The sequence below is a fragment of the Phyllobates terribilis genome, unplaced genomic scaffold (genome assembly GCF_046119375.1).
Source record: "Phyllobates terribilis strain yellow unplaced genomic scaffold, ASM4611937v1 Scaffold_8__6_contigs__length_399053987, whole genome shotgun sequence".
Lineage (NCBI taxonomy): Eukaryota > Metazoa > Chordata > Amphibia > Anura > Dendrobatidae > Phyllobates > Phyllobates terribilis.
In genome coordinates this window covers 249,740,835-249,761,219 of record NW_027362768.1, presented here as the reverse complement: position 1 = coordinate 249,761,219, position 20,385 = coordinate 249,740,835, and the positions used below count along the sequence as shown (strand labels likewise).

The 20,385-nt window shown below is 44.0% G+C and overlaps 1 protein-coding gene across 1 annotated transcript in view; it reads right to left on the bottom strand.

Annotated features, from left to right (window-relative positions):
- Positions 1 to 369: 369 nt before the first annotated feature.
- DDX47 (DEAD-box helicase 47) overlaps positions 370 to 20,385 on the bottom strand; it is a 47,131-nt gene continuing 27,115 nt past the window's right edge. The window contains exons 10-12 of the mRNA XM_073644137.1: positions 11,457 to 11,527; positions 6,565 to 6,694; positions 370 to 2,852 (exon numbers count right to left, since the gene is read on the bottom strand). Coding sequence (XP_073500238.1) covers positions 2,730 to 2,852; positions 6,565 to 6,694; positions 11,457 to 11,527 — 324 coding nt within the window. The 3' untranslated portion in view covers positions 370 to 2,729. The remainder of the gene's footprint in view (positions 2,853 to 6,564; positions 6,695 to 11,456; positions 11,528 to 20,385) is intronic.

Below are 20,385 nucleotides of genomic sequence, written 5' to 3'. Positions count from 1 at the left end.
AACCCAGGGTTTCAAAGGAGACCGTGATTTTTACTATATGCAGCAACACTGTGCTATTGCTGTGTATAGTACAGGCGATCAGCCAATCACAGATTAAAGTCCCTTAAGGGGAATAATAAATGCAAGGAAAAGTTAAAAAAGAAAAGTTTTAAAAGACAGATAAAAATATATAAAAAGTTGAAATCGGGCTCCTTTTTCCTCATTAAAAAGAAAGATAAAAAAAGTACACATGGCATTACCGCGTGCAGAAAAGTCTGATCTAAAAAAAATATAAAATGAGCCTGATCAGTAAATAGAAAAAATTAAAAACTACAAGGTTGCGCTTTTTTGGCTGCCGCAATACCGAAAAAATGCAGTTAGAAGAAATCAATGTGTCATATCTATTTCAAATATCCCATTGCCACATAATTTTTACCACACAATGCATGCTGTAAAAACAATTCCCAAAATAACAATGTCAGAATTGAGTTTCTTCACTATTTCACTGCACTTATTTATTTTACTCACTTATACAGCGCCATTAATTCGACTGCGCTTTACAGACATCATCATCACTGTCCCCAATGGGGCTCACAATCTAAATTCCCTATCAGTATGTCTTTGGAGTGTGGGAGGAAACCGGAGACCCTGGAGGAAACCCACACAAACACAGGGAGAACATAAACTCCAGATGTTGTCCTTGGTGGGATTTGAACCCAAGACCCCTGCACTGCAATTTGTTTTTATTATCACCCATGACAGCACCGGACATAGAGTGTGGATTCGCTCTTCAAAGATAGGAAATGTACAGAATAAGAGGGAGGAGCCTCTCTAATGCATCAGTTAGTTTCCCGTCCTTGGTTCGAGTGTTACCGTGGGAAATCCTGACAAAGAACTGTGCATTGAAAGAGGATTAACTATCTCTTCAACAACGATTCAGTCTCTTCTCCAGTAGCTAGAAACAGAAAACCTGTTCAAAGTGGTTTCCTGGACGAATCGGATATTTCAAATTATTACAACAGATGCGAGCCCCCGGGGATGGGGTGCACATCTAGGGGATCTCTCAGTCTGGGGTCTATGGTTGGAAGAAGAGAAGTCTGATTTCCCCAACCTGATGGGGCTTTTGGCAGTAAAGCGAGCAACTTCCGTCCATAGAAGGCCACCATGTGAAAATTATTTAAGACATCAGGATAATTGTGGCCACTCAAAAAAAAGAGCTAATCGGACTCATCACTATAATTAAAATGGGGTGGAGGGCTGAACACTGTGGTCAAACATATGTGAAACCAAAGATCCGGAGGTGCTCAGCTAACAGTCCCAAACGGGGAAAGCAAGTAAAATGTCCAGAGCAAAAAAGGTTTAGCGGCACTCGCTGGCATCGGTGAATGCTTCTAAACCTTTTTTGCTCTGGACAAGACCGCTTTTACTCATTCCAACACCATGCTTGTATTGCGCGGCTGACAACCCAGCATATGCAGGGAGGAGAAGAAGAAGGACTTCTTGTTCACCTCCTCCCTGGGTAGTAATTGACAGTGCTTCGTGAGAACACATGAATTAAAAATTGTATAAGGGTGTGTTCCCCCATAATGTTTGGGTTTTTTTTTGTTTTTGTTTTCAGGCAGCCAAAAAGGTTAATTTTTCAAGCAGATGACGCTTCTGGAATCTCCTCTGGCGTTTTGTAAACCCAAAGAATCTTTTCTTAAGCGATTTTTGGTAGTTTCCTGAACGATTTGTCTACGTTTTTTGACTGCTTGTGGTTTTTAGAGCATGTTTTTTACTGGCATTTTCCACATTTTTAAATCAATGAAGAAACCTTTAGCGGTTTTTTAAGCCTAAACGCTGACAAAATGCTCAAAAAGAGGCTAAACGAGCTTTTCAGCCTTCCCACTGACTTGTATTGGAAAGTAGAGTAGAACGTGTTCAGAGCAGAAAACACCTGAAGTGCATTTCTCATGACTTTGGAAGCCTGAAGTGGTTAAAATATACTGAAAAGCCTGGATATATGAACAGCAAGTGTTTTTTACATAGTCCTGAAAATGTTCATTATTTTGAGAGTTTAGTTAGCGCTTTTTCAGGAGGGGGTTTCTGAGCAGTAAAAAAACCAAAAACGTAACATACTCTTATGGGGCTGTTAAAACCCTGCCAATCAGACTTCTAGGCACTATTCTTTCTGTCAAGTTTCCTTTTAAGTAACAAGTGTATTGGAAAAAAAATTGCGGCTAAAGCAACAATTTAGTGTAAAAATGTAGTTTTTATTTTTTTTCACTTCGCTTTGTATTAATTCCTGTGAAGCACTTGAAGGGTTACATTTTGTGACAGCAGGTTTAAAATAATATGGGGGATGCAGTTTTTAAAAATGGTATCACTCTTGAGGGTTTTCCTATATAGAGGCCCCTTAAAGTCACTTCACAAGTGAATAAATACCATCCAGCCCCTTCCTCCCTATTTGCAGCATTGTAGCATTGCAGAGGTATTAACGCAAAATGACAAGTCAGATTTGAAAAAACAACATGCAAAGTAGCCATTGCCAAGTCATTTTCAACATGTCTGGCATCTTTCATACACTTTAACAGGAATTAGTCTGAACATTTGTCACAAGAGTTTTGTCCTACAAAAAGTGCTACTTTTTTATAGAACATTTTATTTAAATATTTAGCAGAAGTGCAATGCGAGCACTTGTTCTGGCAGTTTTAATCCAGGAAGAATAATGATGTTTGGTTAATTTATAGTTTTTTGTCTTTATTTTCTTTTCAGTGGACTTTCTTTTTGAATTTTCCACCTGTGACTTTTTTTCTCACTCCCAAAGAACCTTCTGCATCATCTGCTTCCTCGTCACGAGGCCGTTTCTTCTTTTCACCTTGTTCTCGTAGTTCCTGTAAAGAATAAATGGGAGAATCTCATTTCCAACCCTTTAACTTTTTTGGTCTTTCAGCGATTAGTCACATCAGGGCTTGCATTTATTGGTATGAGCTGTATGTCAGTGGAATAACTTTATATAGCTTTTAAATATTACACAATTTGTCATGCTGCACAAATAAAGAGCTACAATTATTCTATAGTTTAGTACAATCATGGCAATATTAAATTTATAGTTCAACTATTATTTTGGTACAATAAATTGCGATTTTTTTGTTATACTTTTTGGAAGCGAAATGAACACAGAAATAAAAAAACGTGTTTATTTTAATTTCTTTATTTTTAATGTAGAAAAATGGGGGGGTGCAAGTCAGTTTTATATTTTATTATATGTTATTAAAATACAGATTTTTTTAGTCCCTGTAGAGGACTTAATTGCTTGTACTATATACTGCCTGGGCAGAGACTCACTGGAGTACAAATTTGGCAAGGACTGGGGCCCTTCAGCTGCCATGCTAACCCACTGGTGCCCTATCCCATTACAGGTGGCTAACGGGAGCTCTGATTCGCAAGCATCGGAGAGTGTTCTATTTAACCCCTTCACCACCAGGCTAATTTCAGTTTTTGCGCTTTCGTTTTTTGCTCCCCTTGCTCCCAGAACCAAAACTTTATTTATTCAATATGGCCGTGTGAGGACTTATTTTCTGCAGGACAAGTTGTACTTTTGAACTACACTATTGATTTTACCATATAATGCACTGTAAAATGGGAACAAAAATTCCAACAGCAGTGCAATTCCACAATTTTTTTCTTTTTTACCACGTTCACTAAATGCTAAAACTGACCTGCCATTATGATTCTCCAGGTCATTACGAGTTCGTAGACACCAAACATGTATAGGTTCTTTTTATTTAAGTGGTGAAAAAAAAATCCAAAAAAGTAAAAAAAAAAAAAAAAAAAGTGCCATTTTCAGAGACCTGTAGTGCCTCCATTTTTCACGATCTGGGGCCGGATGATGGCTTGTTTTTTCTGCGCTGAGCTGACATTTTTATTGATACCATTTTGGTGCAGATGCGATGTTTAGATCGCCCATTATTGCATTTTATTGCAAACGTAATTCTAGCGTTTTGATTTTATTTCTCGTTACGCCGTTTACAGATCGCATTACCGTTTTTTTCAGACTATAAGACGCACTTTTTTCCTCCAAAATTTCGGAGGAAAATGCGAGGTGCGTCTTATAGTCTGAATGTTGGGGGGGGGGGGGTGTATATATATGTGGGGGGAGCGGTAGAGGAGCGGGGCACAGGAGGCAGGAGCTGCCCGATGCAGCCTACACTGTCCCCGCTGCTAAAGAAAATGAATATTCCCTGCTCCCCACGCCTGTGCCCGCTATTAAAGGGCATGAATATTCAACTTCTCTCCACGCCCATTGGCGTCGGGAGGGGTGAATATTCATGCCCTTTAATAAGTGGGCACACGCGATAGCCCAGCAGCAGCGCAGCTACACTGTGTGCCGGCTATGAAGGAGAGTGAAGTCACTGCTCCCCGCGCAAACAATCCCGGCGTGGGGAGCAGTGACTTCCGGCAGCTGATCTCTCCTTGTGAGCCGCGCATGACAGTGACGTCATGCGCAACTCACATGGAGAGATCAGTGCGGGCAGACAGGACGCAACGCTGGAGGAGAGAAGAAAGGTGAGCATAAGTGTTTACATTTTTTTTATGTGCAGCCTGATGGGGATGGAGGGGTGCCATGCATACCAGGACAAGGATGGAGGGGTGCCATGCATACCAGGACAGGGATGGAGGGGTGCCATGCATACCAGGACAGGGATGGAGGTGTGCCATGCATATCAGGACAGCGATGGAGGGGTGCCATGCATACCAGGACAGCGATGGAGGGGTGCCATGCATACCAGGACAGCGATGGAGGGGTGCCATGCATACCAGGATGGGGATGGGTACCACGTATAAAAGGAAGGGGGGGGGGGGCATATATACCAGAATAGGGGATATTGTCAGAATTGGGGGATATTACCCCTAAACCAGTGTCAGCAGAAGACCCCCTCCCCCTTAAGGGTATGTGCCCACGTAGCGTTTTTTCAAGCGTATATGCTGCGGAATTTCCGCAGCGTAAACGCTTGTGAAACGCTATGTAATCCGCCCTCCATGGTCCCCAATGAGAATCCGCAAGTTCTATGCCCATGCTGCAGATTTTTCCGCAGCGTTTATGCTGCGTTCAAAAATCCGCAGCATGTTCATTAATTTTGCGTTTCCGCATGCGGAATTGCCTTATTCAATGCATGAAAAAACGCAAGGCAATTCCGCATGTGGAAATCGCGCGATAAACGCGTGCGGAATTCCGCATGCGTTTATCCGGGAGAGGACATGCAGAAATGAAGCAGAAAATTTCTGCTTCATTTCCGCAGCGTGGGCACATAGCCTAAAAGTGCATCATGAACACAATTTTTACTTAATTTTTTTTTTATTATTATTATTATTTTCCTCCTCTAAAACCTAGGTGCGTCTTATAGTTCGAAAAATAAGGTAATTCTTTTTATATTTCGACAGATCGAGAAACTCTGAAGGCGGCGATACCAAATGTGTATTTATTTTTATTTTGAATGGGGCAAAAAGGGAGTGATTTGAACTTTTATATTTTTTTAAAACATTTTTTTCCACTTTTTACCTGTTCAACAATCTCCTTAGGAGACTTGAAGCTGCCATCTTCAGCCCTGTGTTGCAGAAATACTCATCTGCCATGAACGCTGACCCAGGGCGGCGCTCATAGCAGATAGGCTATGACAACCACAGAGGTCTCCTGCAGACCCAAAGTTGTCATGCCAACCCATTGGTGCTCTGCAATCATGTGACGGGCGGGTCTTATGGCACGTCCGATGGGACCATGTTAATTGCCGCTGTCGGAGATTGACATCGGCATTTAACATGTTAACAGCTGCGGGTGGATCGCGTTTCCACCTGCGACTTTTAGGGGCACATGACAGCTGATCAGATCAGCTATCATGAGATTGAAACGATGAAGGCTCAGCGCCAGAGAATGCATCAAAGGGAGAGAGGCGACATATGACGTAAATATATGTCATATGTCGTGCAAGGGTTAAATGCATATAAATTGTTAGCAATCAGAGTTCAGCTCTGGCCACTGACATTAGAGAAAAATGTAACAGTCAACATTAGCCGGGTGTGTAGAGAGCAGAACTCCTGAACCATGACCCTGGTATGAATGTACATCTACATATACATGTGCAAGGATTTAAGCATAGCTATGCTGTACTGTTTACTCATATATTGAGCCATCAAGAAAGATATCAATATCTGTACTTCTGTAGCATAAGGCAAAAAGGAAGACGTTGTGTAGGTTGCTAAAATAGGTAAGGCTGGTTTGACACATGTAACATTCATGGTCAGAATATGGACTGACTGCCTATGAGGCTGTCGAATTCTGGTAAGGAGAGGCGCAGCTAGTGCTGTACTCCGAGCAGGAATGTCAGACATGTGAGACCGGTGTAAGGATGAGAGTGCAGCTCCCCAATTCCCTGATCATGCCAACTGTGCAACATCTATAGAGACTCCGGAATGACATACTTTGCATCACGACTCATCCTGAAATGTTAATTGCCTCCAACCCTTTATTTACGAGAATACTTCCAGCACCAACAAGAATCAACGTGACAGAGTATAAAGTTCATCAAATGTCATCAGAAAACTTACTATGCGAGCAAATCTCTGCGCCTCAGATACTCTCTCATTTAACATCATTACTTCTTCTTCTTGTGTTGGAAAGGCTGGAAGCTTTTTGCCAATTAGATGTTCTATTCTTTGAAACAGCTCCACGTCATACCTAAGAAATGCAATGACAAAACAAGGTTACATTTTTCATGACATGATTTTCCAGGTTAATTTACTTCAATAGAGCAACACTGTAACACAAGGCACAGACCTGTGCCAGCCAGAGAAAAGCTTTTCGAACACCGTGACACCATCAAATAACTGATCGTTGGAAGTGTCAAGAGTCAGACCTCCACTCACGCTCGGATACTCATGGCCTACCCCATCCTGCTGCACTAGTTACAATCATTTATAAATTGTTTATTTTGAAAACCTATTGTAATTAGGTTGCTGCCGGTCAGATTTACACTGCATAACTGTGGAGAATAAATATGTTAGAGTATGTGGACAATTTTTGTCATCTTAAGACAACCCCTTTATCTGTACATACGTCAGAGCAGCATCCCCAAGTTAGAACCTCCTCCGTTATGAGCCAGAAAATGTATAGGCTTTGGTCATATGTCCGAGATTAAGAACAAAGTGCTCAAAACGCGTTGGTTTTTCTATTTCTTGGTTTTCCTCCTGTCCAACAATTTCCATTTGGATGTATCATCATGTTATACTTTCTTTTCTTTTTTTTAAGTGACCAAATAAAGATTTTTCCTATATTTTAAACTGGAGCTGGATCCACTTTTTTCTTCATGGAAGTTCACTCCACGTTCAGCAGGAACGGGACTCCGTGCCCAGCACCGGAACATAACCGGAATTTCTCATAAGGGTGAGCTGAAAAAAACATATTTTTTTTTTGTCTACTACATAGGCTTTGGTGGACTTGTGCCCACCACTTACGCTGCATTCACACAACGGTGATCCATGGACTGGCTTTGGGTCTTCTGACCTGAGCTCAACAGCCTCGTAGGAATATAGGAGGATGTCAAGTTCGAGTCAGGAGACCCATGGCCAGTCTGCGCACCTCAGTCCGCACTCCAGCGGTGTCACAAATTTGTGAATCTGGCCTTACTTGAAAAGATATTCATCATGTACTGTGTGCTACATTTCCTCTACATGGGCAATGTATGGAGATACAACTTTACTGAGTGACAGCAAGAGGTTGTAACATTACTACTGTTAAAGAACAGTCTTATTTTGCCCTCTACTGTTCAAAACGGGAACCTAAAGAAACAGAGTGTTACCAACCTTCCCGTAGCCAAACGCTGTGGGGAGAAAATGAACTGTATTCCCCGCCTCGGCAGCATTTGGCTTCAGTCACGGGGATGGTGGTGGCGCGGGTTCAGTCACTGCTATAAGTATATAGAGCGGCGGCTGTAACCGCACCCCCGGTCCAGACAGAGCCGACCCTAATGTAGAGCCAGTGTCAGTTGGGGCCAGGGGCGTAGTTAGAGCCGCCGCTCTCTGTACAGTGCCAGCAAAAAAAAAAATCTTTACAAGTTCAACGAAACCAAGAAATCTTAAGATTCAAGTGTTTTATTGTGTATATTTCATTACAATTAGTATTTCATCATTAATTAATATTTACATTTTATTAAGCCAGTTTTGCTATCAGACAGTTTTTGATTATCTTCCCCATTGTGTGCACTTTAAAGAAGTAAAATCATGATGCAGATTTTACATGCATAGTTTTTTTTTTTTGCTGCACAAGTGAAAAGATTTTTTTTTTGCAGACACTATATACTCAGACTGAAACCGAATGCTGCCAAGGGGAATAAAGTTCACTCTCTCCTCGCAGCGTTCGGATAAATGCAGGCGCCGGGCAGGTCAGTGACACTAACAACCTGCAGATTAACACCATCTGCAGGTTAATAGCGTTTTTGCTGGTGACAGGTTCCCTTTAAACCCTCTCAAACCATCATCTCAGAGAGCCCAAGCAACAGTAGAATGGGGGTCCTGAGTTTCCCATACTTCTTCATGCTTAATGTATTGTCTATAGGGCCAGCAGAGGGAGTTCAGCATTGCAGTGTAGGTGAATACGTTTTTCTGTGGGATCACCCCCTATTGAAAAGGCTGGAATTAAAGTTTTAATCTTCATTCTTCATCAGAAGACTAACATCCTTTCTTAATGCAAGTCTATGAGAGCGTCATTCTGAATCTCAGATTTACATTGAGAAAGTTACTTCTGGTCTACACAGAAATGCTGTTGTGAGTCGGCTGGTCATAAGCATGGTCCAGGAAAGGGAAAGGAGCATTGACATCACTGGAGAAACATCGGCAGTACACTGGTATTTTCATTAGCACAAAAAACATGCATTACTCAATGCTAAAAAATGGAGAAATAGTATAAAAATGCTGTTGTTGTACATTAAATACAAGTCTGTTAGATTTTCAGAAAAGGCTTTCATCAATTTGAGAATGTTATAAACTGGCCACACTATGGAATAGTAGCTGCAGACCTGAAAGGAAGATTGTGGGCACTGACTGTAAAATCTCTCTCGGAGCCTTTATTGGGGGACACAGGAAACCATGGGTGTATGCTGCTGCCACTAGGAGGCTGACACTATGCACAAAAAGTTACCTCCATACACCCATGGTTTCCTGTGTCCCCCAATGAAGCCACAGATAAAAACATATTAAAAATCAAGACAAAATGTGCAGAGACCAAAGTATTTGTGAATATGTAAGAAATTACATCTATTAAAATATGCAATAAAAGGCATAAATGTGTCCAACATAAACACATACATATTGGTTAGTGAACCGACAATGAAACCCTCATCGTAAGATTGCCACTAATCACAAAAAATGCATATATCCCAAAAAGAGAAAATATATAGATGTAAGAGTATAAACATTTAGTATGATAAAACTGCTAAAAAATTCTCTTAAAGGCCCAAAATTCTGTTGGTATCCACAGGCAATTGTAACCCTTCTGTCAGAAAAAAAAAAGCTTTCAATGGGCAACTTGGTAAACTCAGAGTTACAGTGCTGGGCATTGTAGCAGTGTGAAGCCTAGACACTCTGATCAGCCTATGGAGCAGTAATGACACCAAGCTGCTGAAGGTCGTGTGCCATACAGAGGCTGCTAAATTTAAAGGGGTTGTCTGGGACTTTTACATTGATAACCTAGGATAGGTCATCAATATCCGATTGGCAGGGGTACGAAACATGGCACACCACAGATCAGCTGTTCCCGATGCCGGCCGAATGTGCAGAGTTGCGGAGCTGCACGGAATAGTGGTTGTGGCTGGGTACTGCACACCCCCCTCCTATACGAATCAAATACTAGGAATGCCCGCTTCCTGATATAAACAGGCTGCCAATCACCTTATGAAAATAAGCATAGAATGAAAGGAAAGTAGATAATACCAACTCCACGTCCTAATGGTTTCCTGGTCTACTCACCCAAAATATATATTAGTATATCAGCAAATAGTGAGTGATTTAAAACATATATTTTATATAACAGTTATTAAAAGTTATTTGCAGCCACAAACCATATTTACAGGAAAGAACACAGAAAAATGCAATATTCACAGTGGTGGAGTCAAACACGACAATCAGACTTGAGGAAAAAGGTCGGGAGGCACGAAGGATATATTTAGGGTGTCTTTTGCATAGGGAAAGCCGTGGACTGCCCCTGTTAGGGCGGAAGTCTTGGGGTAACCAGGGCCTTAATAGCCATTATAGGGCCTAATAGGGTTATTTCCAGACTACTGCATGGAATAACATGCAATGACTCCTTTGGACTGACAGATGGGCGAAATTCTCCTTTTTTATATATTTCCCTATACACATCAATGGTTTTATGGATATTTGCTTTGAGATGGGATTTTGATATCCCTTAACAGGATTGGTGGGTCCTTTGTATTTTTAAATCATCTTTGTAAAGCTGACCACTGTCAGCACAAAACTTTGATATTCATATATACCATTGTTAATGAGTGATTGTTGTGTTAGACTCCACCACTGTGGATACTGCATTTTCCAGTGTTCTTTCCCGTATTGATCAGGTTGTTTTTGTTATGTGCGATTCATTATATGGTTTGTGGCTGAAAATTAATTTAATATAACATTAAAAGTTATGTTTTAAATCACGCACAATTTGCTGATATACCAATCGCCCTATGAACTAGAAAAATGCTTTTCCGTGGACTGAAAAGATTTGAAAGCTCGCTTAAAAATAATCGTTCTTGGCAGCACATCATCCTATGTAAATGACACATTTGCTCCCGAGTACAATGACAGTTTATGTTGACAGAACGATCTATTACCGTTCTTTTGTGACAATGGGAAGTATGGTCAGCCTGTCTAATAAGGCTATTAACCGACCACCACTCAGCTAATTAAAGGGTTTGTAATGTGACAAAGCTAAACTCTGCTGTGCTGCCCCTCCTCACACTGATTCATGCAGGAGGTTAGAGCAGGAGATCAGGGCTCTATCATTACATCTCACACACAGACGCCAGCTCTAAGCTATGGTGCTGCAGTGTCGTCCTTTCTTCTGGGTGTTGCTGACTGCTTATGATAGGTCAGTATCCTACAGGGGAAGTAGTACACGCCCTCAGTGAAAACCGTCTGATAACACTCGCTTGGCTGTAAAGAATTTGACCCCTAATGAGTTCATTTTCATTGAATTGATGTAAATAAAAAAAAAAAAAACACCTTTTCTTTTGCTCTGCAGACACTATTACATCCTGTTTCTAGTGCAACATGAAAAATTTGGTGAAATGTCCACTTTAAGCAGCTTTATACAAAAATAATAATTATAATTATTATTATTTACAAGCTTAGCAGTGTTTGCTTGCTATGGGTAACATATAACTATCTGCCCCATGGGCGAATCTTTTAGTCTTACAATTTTAATGCAGAAAACAACTTACTGTGTCACAAAAGTAATGGCTTTCCCGGATCTTCCAGCACGAGCTGTTCGGCCTACTCTGTGTATGTAATCCTGTAAGAGAGAAATCAGAAGCTAAGAAAAAGAAGAAACATTTCTATTCAACCTTCAAAATTACCAAACCAGCAAATGTTCTTTAAGTCCTGATCGAATGCACAAAACCTGGAGTAGCCAAACATCCAAAATCATACCCAAACATATATAATCATTTTCTATCACATTTATTGATCTGTAGTAACATATCTGCCAAGTAATCTACACTGATATAGATACTTTTTAAATGCTTGTAACCCTTTTCTGACGATCTTTTGTGCAGCCTAAAAGAATATTTCACCCGACGAACAATAGTTTTGCTCGTTCATCGACTGCCCGTTAAGACCGCAAGATTAGTGTGAAACTAATGTTCCTAGAAATGCTGGTTCACAAGTATATTGAGAAGTAAATAGACCTTAACAAAGATCAGATTAAGGTTCTGAGGATAGATGTCAAGCCCAACATCTGCACTTGGTCTAAAGGTTCCTAAAATCAGCTCTAAAAGCCAATATCAGAACCTGAAAAGAAACCATATGCTAGTGTCCGTAACAGATCTTTATCAAGGTAAAAATTAGTCTCAACAAGAATCCTTAGTGGGCTGGATATATCCGACTGAATTCTGTGCTATGAAAGGAGATTTTTGTGTACTCACCTTAAAATCTCTTTCTCTTAGCCTCTAATTGGGGGACACAGGACCTTGGGTGTTATGCTGCTGTCCACTAGGAGGCGACACCATGCTCATCTGAAAAAGATTAAGCGTGGCTCCTCCTCTGCAGTATACACCCCCGGACGGCATCAGCCTACTCCAGTTTTGTGCAAAAGCAGTAGGAGGAACGTAACATAGATAACATAACCATGCCTATAAGAAGGCAACTATGTAAGAACTCAAAGGAAAACCAATATGAGAACTCAACTTAACAGCCCGGAACGGGCAAAGGGTGGGTGCTGTGTCCCCCAATTAGAGGCTAAGAGAAAGAGATGCTACGGTGAGTACACAAAAATCTCCTTTACTCTGTCGCCTCATTGGGGGACACAGGACATTGGGACATCCCAAAGCAGTCCCTGGGTGGGAAGCAATGGACGAATATTATGAAGACGGGTCCCTACAATTGGGGCACCGCCACCTGCAGAACACGTCTGCCCAGGCTCGCATCTGCTGAGGACTGGGTATGAACGTTGTAGTGTTTTGTAAACGTGTGTAGGCTAGTCCAGGTGGCTGCCTTACACACTTGTTGTGCCGAAGCCTGGTGCCGAAGGGCCCAGGAGGCCCCTACCGCACGTGTAGAATGTGCCGTAATACCTGCTGGAATAGGCAAATTTTTGAGGCGGTAGGCCTCTTGTATGGTGGATTTGATCCACCTGGCAAGGGTAGCTTTGGAAGCTGGTAGACCCTTGCGGCCGCCTTCCAGAAGAATGAAAAGAGAATCAGACTTCCGGAAGGGCGCAGTCCTAGACACATAGATACGCAGTGCCCTGACAAGGTCAAGCGTATGCAAAGCCTTTTCCACTCTATGAACCCGAACCGGACAGAGGGATGGTAGTGAAATTTCTTCATTGAGATGAAAGCTGGATACAACCTTCGGAAGGAAGGATGGAACCGTACGGAGAACTACCTTGTCCTGGAAAAAAATCAGGAAAGGCTGTCTGCAGGAGAGTGCCGTGAGTTAAGACACCCTGCGTAGTGAGGTGATTGCCACGAGGAAAACCACTTTCTGGGATAGAAGACGGAGTGGGACTTCCCTAAGGGGTTCAAAGGGTGTTTCCTGTAATGCTGTCAGCACCAGGTTGAGGTCCCACGCTTCTAGAGGTCGTCTGTAGGGGGGAACCAATCGGGAAACCCCCTGGAGAAATGTTCTTACTTGCGGTTTATGAGCAATGCATTTTTGAAAAAGCACTGAAAGAGCTGACACCTGGCTCTTAAGGGAGGCCAGGGATAGTCTGGCTTCCAGACCCGATTGGAGAAAACCGAGTACCCTGGGTAGGGAATAAGGGAGTGGGGTCTGGTTACGAGATTCGCACCAGGTAAAGAAAGTTTTCCAGGTACGGTAGTAAATCTTGGCAGAGGTTGGTTTTCGTGCTCTGATCATGGTTTTAATGACGCCTGGCGAAAAACCTGCCTGGGTTAGAATCCAGGTCTCAATGGCCACGCCGTCAAATTGAGGGCCTCTAAGTTCTGGTAGTAGAACGGGCCTTGCGACAGAAGATGCGGGCGGTCGGGAAGACGCCAGGGAACGTCTGCTGTGAGTCGTACAATGTCGGCGTACCATGTACGCCTGGGCCAGTCCGGTGCGATTAGGATGGTTGGAACTCCCTCCTGTTTGATCTTTCTCACCACTCTGGAAATCAGGGGGAGAGGTGGAAAAATGTACAGGAGCTGGAACTGGGTCCAGTCCTGAACCAAGGAGTCCGCCGCTAGAGCTCTCGGGTCGCGTGTTCTGGCCATGAAGTTGGAGACTTTGGCATTGAGGTGAGACGCCATTAGGTCCACGTCCGGAGTGCCCCAACGATGGCAGATCTGTTGGAAGATTTCGGGATGGAGAGCCCACTCTCCCGAGTCTGTTCCTTGTCGGCTGAGAAAGTCTGCTTCCCAGTTGTCTACACCCGGAATGTGGACCGCAGATATAATGGAGCTCGTTTTCTCCGCCCAGTGAAGGATGTGTGTCACCTCTCGCATCGCTCTGGCACTGCGGGTTCCCCCTTGGTGATTGACATATGTCACGGCTGTGGCATTGTCCGATTGTACTCTGAAGTGAGAGGCTGCCAGTAAGTGATGGAAGGCTCTCAACGCCAGGAGGATGGCACGAATCTCCAGCATGTTGATGGGGAAGGTTGCTTCCGCTGGGGACCACTTGCCCTGTGCTCTGTGGTGTAGGTGTACTGCACCCCAACCTGTCAGGCTTGCGTCGGTGGTCAGGACCTTCCATTGACCTGGGAGAAAAGATTTCCCTTTTGTTAGAGAGGTCCGGTTGAGCCACCAGTGAAGGGACTTCCTGGTTGACGACGTCAGCTGGAACTTCCTGTCGAGAGAAGAAGGGTTCCTGTCCCATGACTTGAGAATGTCTAGTTGGAGAGGTCTGAGGTGAAGCTGGGCAAATGGAACCGCTTCTATTGCCGCCACCATCCTGCCAAGGACTCTCATTGCAAACCGGAGAGATCGAGGGGGTTTGCTGAGAAGGGTGCAAACTCCTAGACGGAGAGGCAGTACCTTGTCTTTGGGGAGAAGCACTAGGCCCTTGGAGGTATTGAATAGCATTCCCAGGAATGTCAGAGACTGGTTTGGGGTTGGTGATGACTTTTGTAGGTTGACTAACCAACCCAGGCGACTCAGGGTGTCGATTGTGATTGAGACACTGAGCTCGCAGTCCTTGAAGGTAGAAGCCTTGACGAGAAGATCGTCCAGGTATGGAAAGACTACTATGCCTCTGGAGTGTAGAACGTGCATGGTGGCTGCCATGACTTTGGTAAACACTCTGGGAGCCGTGGCGAGTCCGAACGGGAGAGCCACGAACTGGTAGTGGTCCTGGTCGATTGCGAACCTGAGAAATCTCTGATGGGCAGGTGCAATCGGTATATGCAGGTATGCATCTTGTATGTCTATGGAGGCGAGATATTCTCCTTTTTCCATTGATGCAATGATTGACCGGAGGGACTCCATACGGAAGTGACGTACTCGTACATATTTGTCGAGTTGTTTTAGGTCTAGTATGGGGCGTACTCCTCCTCCTTTCTTGTGGACTACGAAAAGATTGGAGTAGAACCCCTGGAAGCGCTCGGCTGCGGGAACAGGTATTATGACTCGTGCTTGAAGAAGCGATGAGACCGCTTGGTGGAAGGCGCGAGCTTTTACTGGCGATTTTGGGGGAACAGATATAAGGAGTCTGTTTGGTGGGTTGGAAGTGAACTCTATTTTGTATCCTGAAGATACTAGTTCCCTGACCCACTTGTCTTCTGTAATAGGTAGCCAGACTTGATGAAAGAGTAAAAGTCAGCCTCCTACAGGTGGAGTGTCTTCCTGAGTCCGTGAGTCATGATGAGGAGAAATTCTTAGATTTTCCTCCTTTGATTTTGAGTGACCTGCCTTTGACTGCCAGGATTTGTCCGACCTTTGTGTCGGCCTCGAATCTTCCCTGCGTGTGAAGCGGATGTTATTTTGTGGTGGCCGTGAAACGGACCAGCCGGAAGAGTTCCGAAAGGATCGGAATCGAGCTTGGTTACGCTTGTTATAATTGCGCTTGGGTTTCAGTTGGGGAAGAGAGGTACTCTTACCCCCTGTGGCATTGGATATCATCGTGTCCAAGCTTTCACCGAAAAGTCGACCGCTGAGGTATGGAAGGTGCGTGAGGGACTTCTTTGAGGCTGCGTCCGCTTTCCATTCACGCAGCCAAAGGATACGCCGAATTGTGATGGCGTGTGATATTGCGCCTGCTGCACCTCTTGCAGAATCCAGAGCTGCATGAAGCATGTAATCTGCCACAACTGCTATCTGTACTGCTTGGTCCGACAGTTCAGGGGCAGAAGCTTGGAGGCCAGTTTGTAGATTGTTTGCCCAAGCCAGTATGGCCTTGGCTGCCCAGACTGAAGCGAACGCGGGGGCTAGGGAGGCCCCTGTGGTTTCGCAAATTGAGCGAGCCATACTTTCTACCTGCCTGTCTGCTGCATCCCTAAGGGTTGAGCTATCTGGCAGTGAAAGAAGTGTCTGTGCTGCCAGTCTGGAGACTGGGGAGGTCCACTGCTGGTGGGTCTGCCCATTCTTTGGTGGTTTCCTTTGGTAAGGGGTAACGGGCCTCCAGAAACCTGCGATTGTTAAGCTTCTTGTGAGGCTGTGAGAATTGTTTTGTGAGGATAGATTTAAATTCTGGATGATCCAAGAAAACCTTAGGTGGTTTCAGAGCTCCTTCAAATGAAATCTTATTTTGTGGTGCGTCCGGGATCGGATCAGAGATGTCCAGCACCCGATGTATGGACGAGATTATGTCCTCAACTAGCGCTGCATTGCTAGGTGGGATTGGAGTTAAGGATCCATCAGTTTCCTTGTCTGAGTCAGAATCGCAGACGCCTTCTGACTCCTGTGTATCACTAAGGTGTGTCCTAGGTGACCCAGAATGGGGGATTTCTCTGGACGGAGATTGGTGCGGAGAAATATCATGTCTGTCCCTGGTAGGGGACTGTGTAGATGACCTGTGACTATGGTATCTCTCCTTAGACAGGGATGACCGTGTGCTATGGGATGACGCAGATGAGAGTGACCTACGGGTGCGCTTGCGTCCTGACCTTGACATGGATGTGCCTGGGTCAGTATGTGACTGAGTCCGGCTTTCCCTTTGTTGGGTAGCATTCATAGTCGAGGTATGGCTTTGCAGAGCCTGAAGCAATTTGGAGGTCATGTTATCTATGGACTGTGTCATAGATTGTGACATTTGAGTGACCCATTCCGGCGTAGGATTAGACACTGAAGGGTTGGTAGGGGCTACTTGGGACTCTGGCACAGTAGTCCGAGTACAATCCTTGCAATGCGGATATGTGCTGCCGCTGGGAAGAGCATTACTGCAGGCTGTACAGAAAGTGTAAAAGCAGTCCTGCCTGGTTTTCTTAGACTTTGAGCCCGGCATAGTGCACCTGGAGTGGCTATGCAAAATGGCTAACTGTGCAGAGGAGGATACAGAGTAATAAAATTCACAGCTGAGGTAACTCAGACTGTGAACTTACCCCACCAATGTGCCCCTGCGAACAGCGCTGAAAGAGCCTGGTCCTGTGCCTCCCCGGAGACTTGGCTGGCCTGTATGCGTCCTGCAGCTTGATATGGCCGCCGTAGCGCTTCTCCTGCTTGCAGAGATGAAGGAGAAGGGGGGCGGAACGCTGCAAGGGCGGCAGTTGCTATGGAGATGCGCGCCCTGCAGCCTAGATCCGCGCCCTGTATGACGCCGCAGTGAGTAAAAATCGGCAGAAGCCGCGGTGTAAATTTAATTTCTATGCCCAAAAGGGCTCCAGGCCAGTGCGGTAGTCCGGGGGGGGGGGGGGTCGGATCAGAACCGGACCCCCCCGGATTGAAAGGCAGAATGGCGGTGGGGACATAAGTGGAAGGGGGTCTCTGAAAGGAGTCCCCCTTAGGCGCTTAAGATGAAAAGCTGCCGCAGGTGCAGGGCCTGTGAAGGCCTGTGTCTATGTGTGCCATGGCGGCCTGCACTCCCCCCGGCTCCTACAGGGTCCCACAGACAGACTGGGGCTCCTGTATTGCTGCTGGTCCTCGGCTGCGGTGTGCTGGCTGGTGAGAGCTGCAGATGCTGCCGTCCAGGCCCTACCTGATGGTGTCTCAACCTAATACCCCCAGGGGGGATTAGGGAGGGTGCCGCTGTCACCTGTCAGGGGGCTTTGTCCTCGCCTCAACTTCGGACCAAGACCGAGGGAATTGGGGAAGGAGGGGGGTTCTCAACTTCGAGCCTGACCCGAGGGGCCGGAGAAGGAGCAGCATGGTGGCTACGCCATCTCAACTTCAACTGTGCACCCCATAGTAGGGGGCAGAGGAAGGAGCCATGCCGGGGGTCTCTTAAGAGACCCTCTTTTCTTCATCTGTAATCCCGTGCTGAAGCGAGGGACGAGTGAAGGTCTGAGGTGTGCCTCCTTGCGACACTAAGCAAAAACTGGAGTAGGCTGATGCCATCCGGGGGTGTATACTGCAGAGGAGGAGCCACGCTTAATCTTTTTCAGATAAGCATAGTGTCGCCTCCTAGTGGACAGCAGCATAACACCCAAGGTCCTGTGTCCCCTAATGAGGCGACAGTAAGTATAGATTGAAAACCCGGGTATGCTAAATTGGATATAGAGAACAAAAAAAAAAAAAAAAACACCTGAATTTGAAAAACTACCCCAGTAAAATAACTTTTAATGGAAAAGGGATATTAATAATAATAAATTAGATCTTCGCTATTCTGTATTTCTATTTTGGTGTGTCCAATTAGGGAACAACCTCAAGTCCTCCTCAAAAAAATTAAATGGTGCTTTATAGCCAAAAAAAAACATTGCAGAAAAATAATTAAATCCATGAGAATTACTGGCAACTGCTGCCAAAATCCAATGTTGAAAGATCTCCCACAATTAGACCAAGCAAAACTAGTCTGAGCCATCCATGATAAAGAGCCATGTTCATATATTTTTATAGAGCAAGACATGTAAATACTTTTATGCCAAAAATGACAAAAGTATTCTCGGAGTGATACCTTTATTGGCTCACCAGAAATACACGGCACCACAATATAACTTTGTATTGTACATATAGAGCAAGACAGAATTATCTCATTCCCTATAAAGGCATCATCTGCACACTACAGCCATGGGAATGGCTAGATGAAAATATTAAATGCATAACTGATTAGTCTTGTAACAATCAGATTGAGAAACAAGAGCATTAGCCATTACATTTCAGTTAAGAATGGAAAGGGACTAATTTAAAAATCTAAATGATCTCTCTTAACCATTCCTAACTTAATAATGTCGGCAGGGGCCAGACGGGAGCCAATGTGCTCAAGTGCAGTGCTGATATCAGACATTGACCGCTGCATTTAAATGGTTAACAGCAGTGATGGGAGCGCAGCTCCGGCTGCTGCTTTTAAACACAGGTGACAGCTATGTAATACGGCCGGTATTAATTTTGTGTACAGAGAGCTCAGCTCTTGAGACAAACTTGCACCCCAGCGCTGAGTTACACATTTGTCATTTTGCTTTAAGAGGTGAAAAAATGGAAACAAAGCTGTATACTTGTTTCGCTGGATGCAGCAGTTAATTTCAATCTACATTTTACAATTTGCGCAGCTGCAGAAGGGAATATTTTAAAGTAGACCAGAACCCTGTCTCTAAGAATTTAACTATTTTATTCAACTGTTTATAAAGGGATGGTCTCAACTTCTTAAATGGGTACAATGGTAATGTGCTTCCAAAAAAAAAAATAAACTTTTCAAGTTATCTTTTTAAAAATCCACTCTTATCAAGAAGGAAAGGAATTCCTTCTACAGTGCTGCTCACCATTATTGGCACCCCTTCATTTTTTCATAGACACTACAATATCTTCAGAAATAAATTGAAATGTACCAAAGTTATATCCTCAGGATTTTTTAATTAGTGGTCCAAAGTAATACACACTAAAACATGGTCTTTAACTTCCATGTTGCGGTTTCAAAGAAACAGAATAAGCAGCATGTCCAGCAATAAAGGCACCCCTAATTAATACTTGGTTGCACACCCTTTGGCATTGCTGACAGCCTCCAAATGTTTCTTGTAGCCATCTATAAGCTTCTTGCACTTCTCAGCTGGAATGTTCTCCCACTCTTCCTTTGCAGTTTGTTCAAGCTTTTTCCTAATGGCAGATTTCAGTGGGATTGAGGTCAGGACTCATTGCTGGTCATTTTAACACAGTCCATTTTTTCTTTTTCAACCATTCTTGTGTACTTTTGAATGCGTGCTTTGGATTTTTATTTTATCTGTCCACAGAACATTTTCCAAGGATTGTGGTTGGTCAAGATCAGACATTCCTTTTCATGTTTTTTCTTCAGCATTGGTTTCTTCCTTGGCTTTCGCCCATAAAGCTCTGCTTGGTTTAGTGGGTGGCATATGGTACTTGTTGAAACCATAACCCCAGACTGTTCCAGGTTGGCCTTCAGGTCTTTGGATGTTTGACGTGGTGTTTTTTCCACCATTCACACCAACCTTCAAAGACATCTCTTGTCAATTTTCCTCTTTGCCCCACATTCAGGGAAGTACTTGATTGTTCCATGCTTGACAAACTTCTTAATAACAATGCACACTGTGGAAACTGGGATACCAAGGTCTTTGGAGATGGCCTTATACCCTTAAGTCTTGTGTTTGCTAATAGCACTTCTGATGTCCTC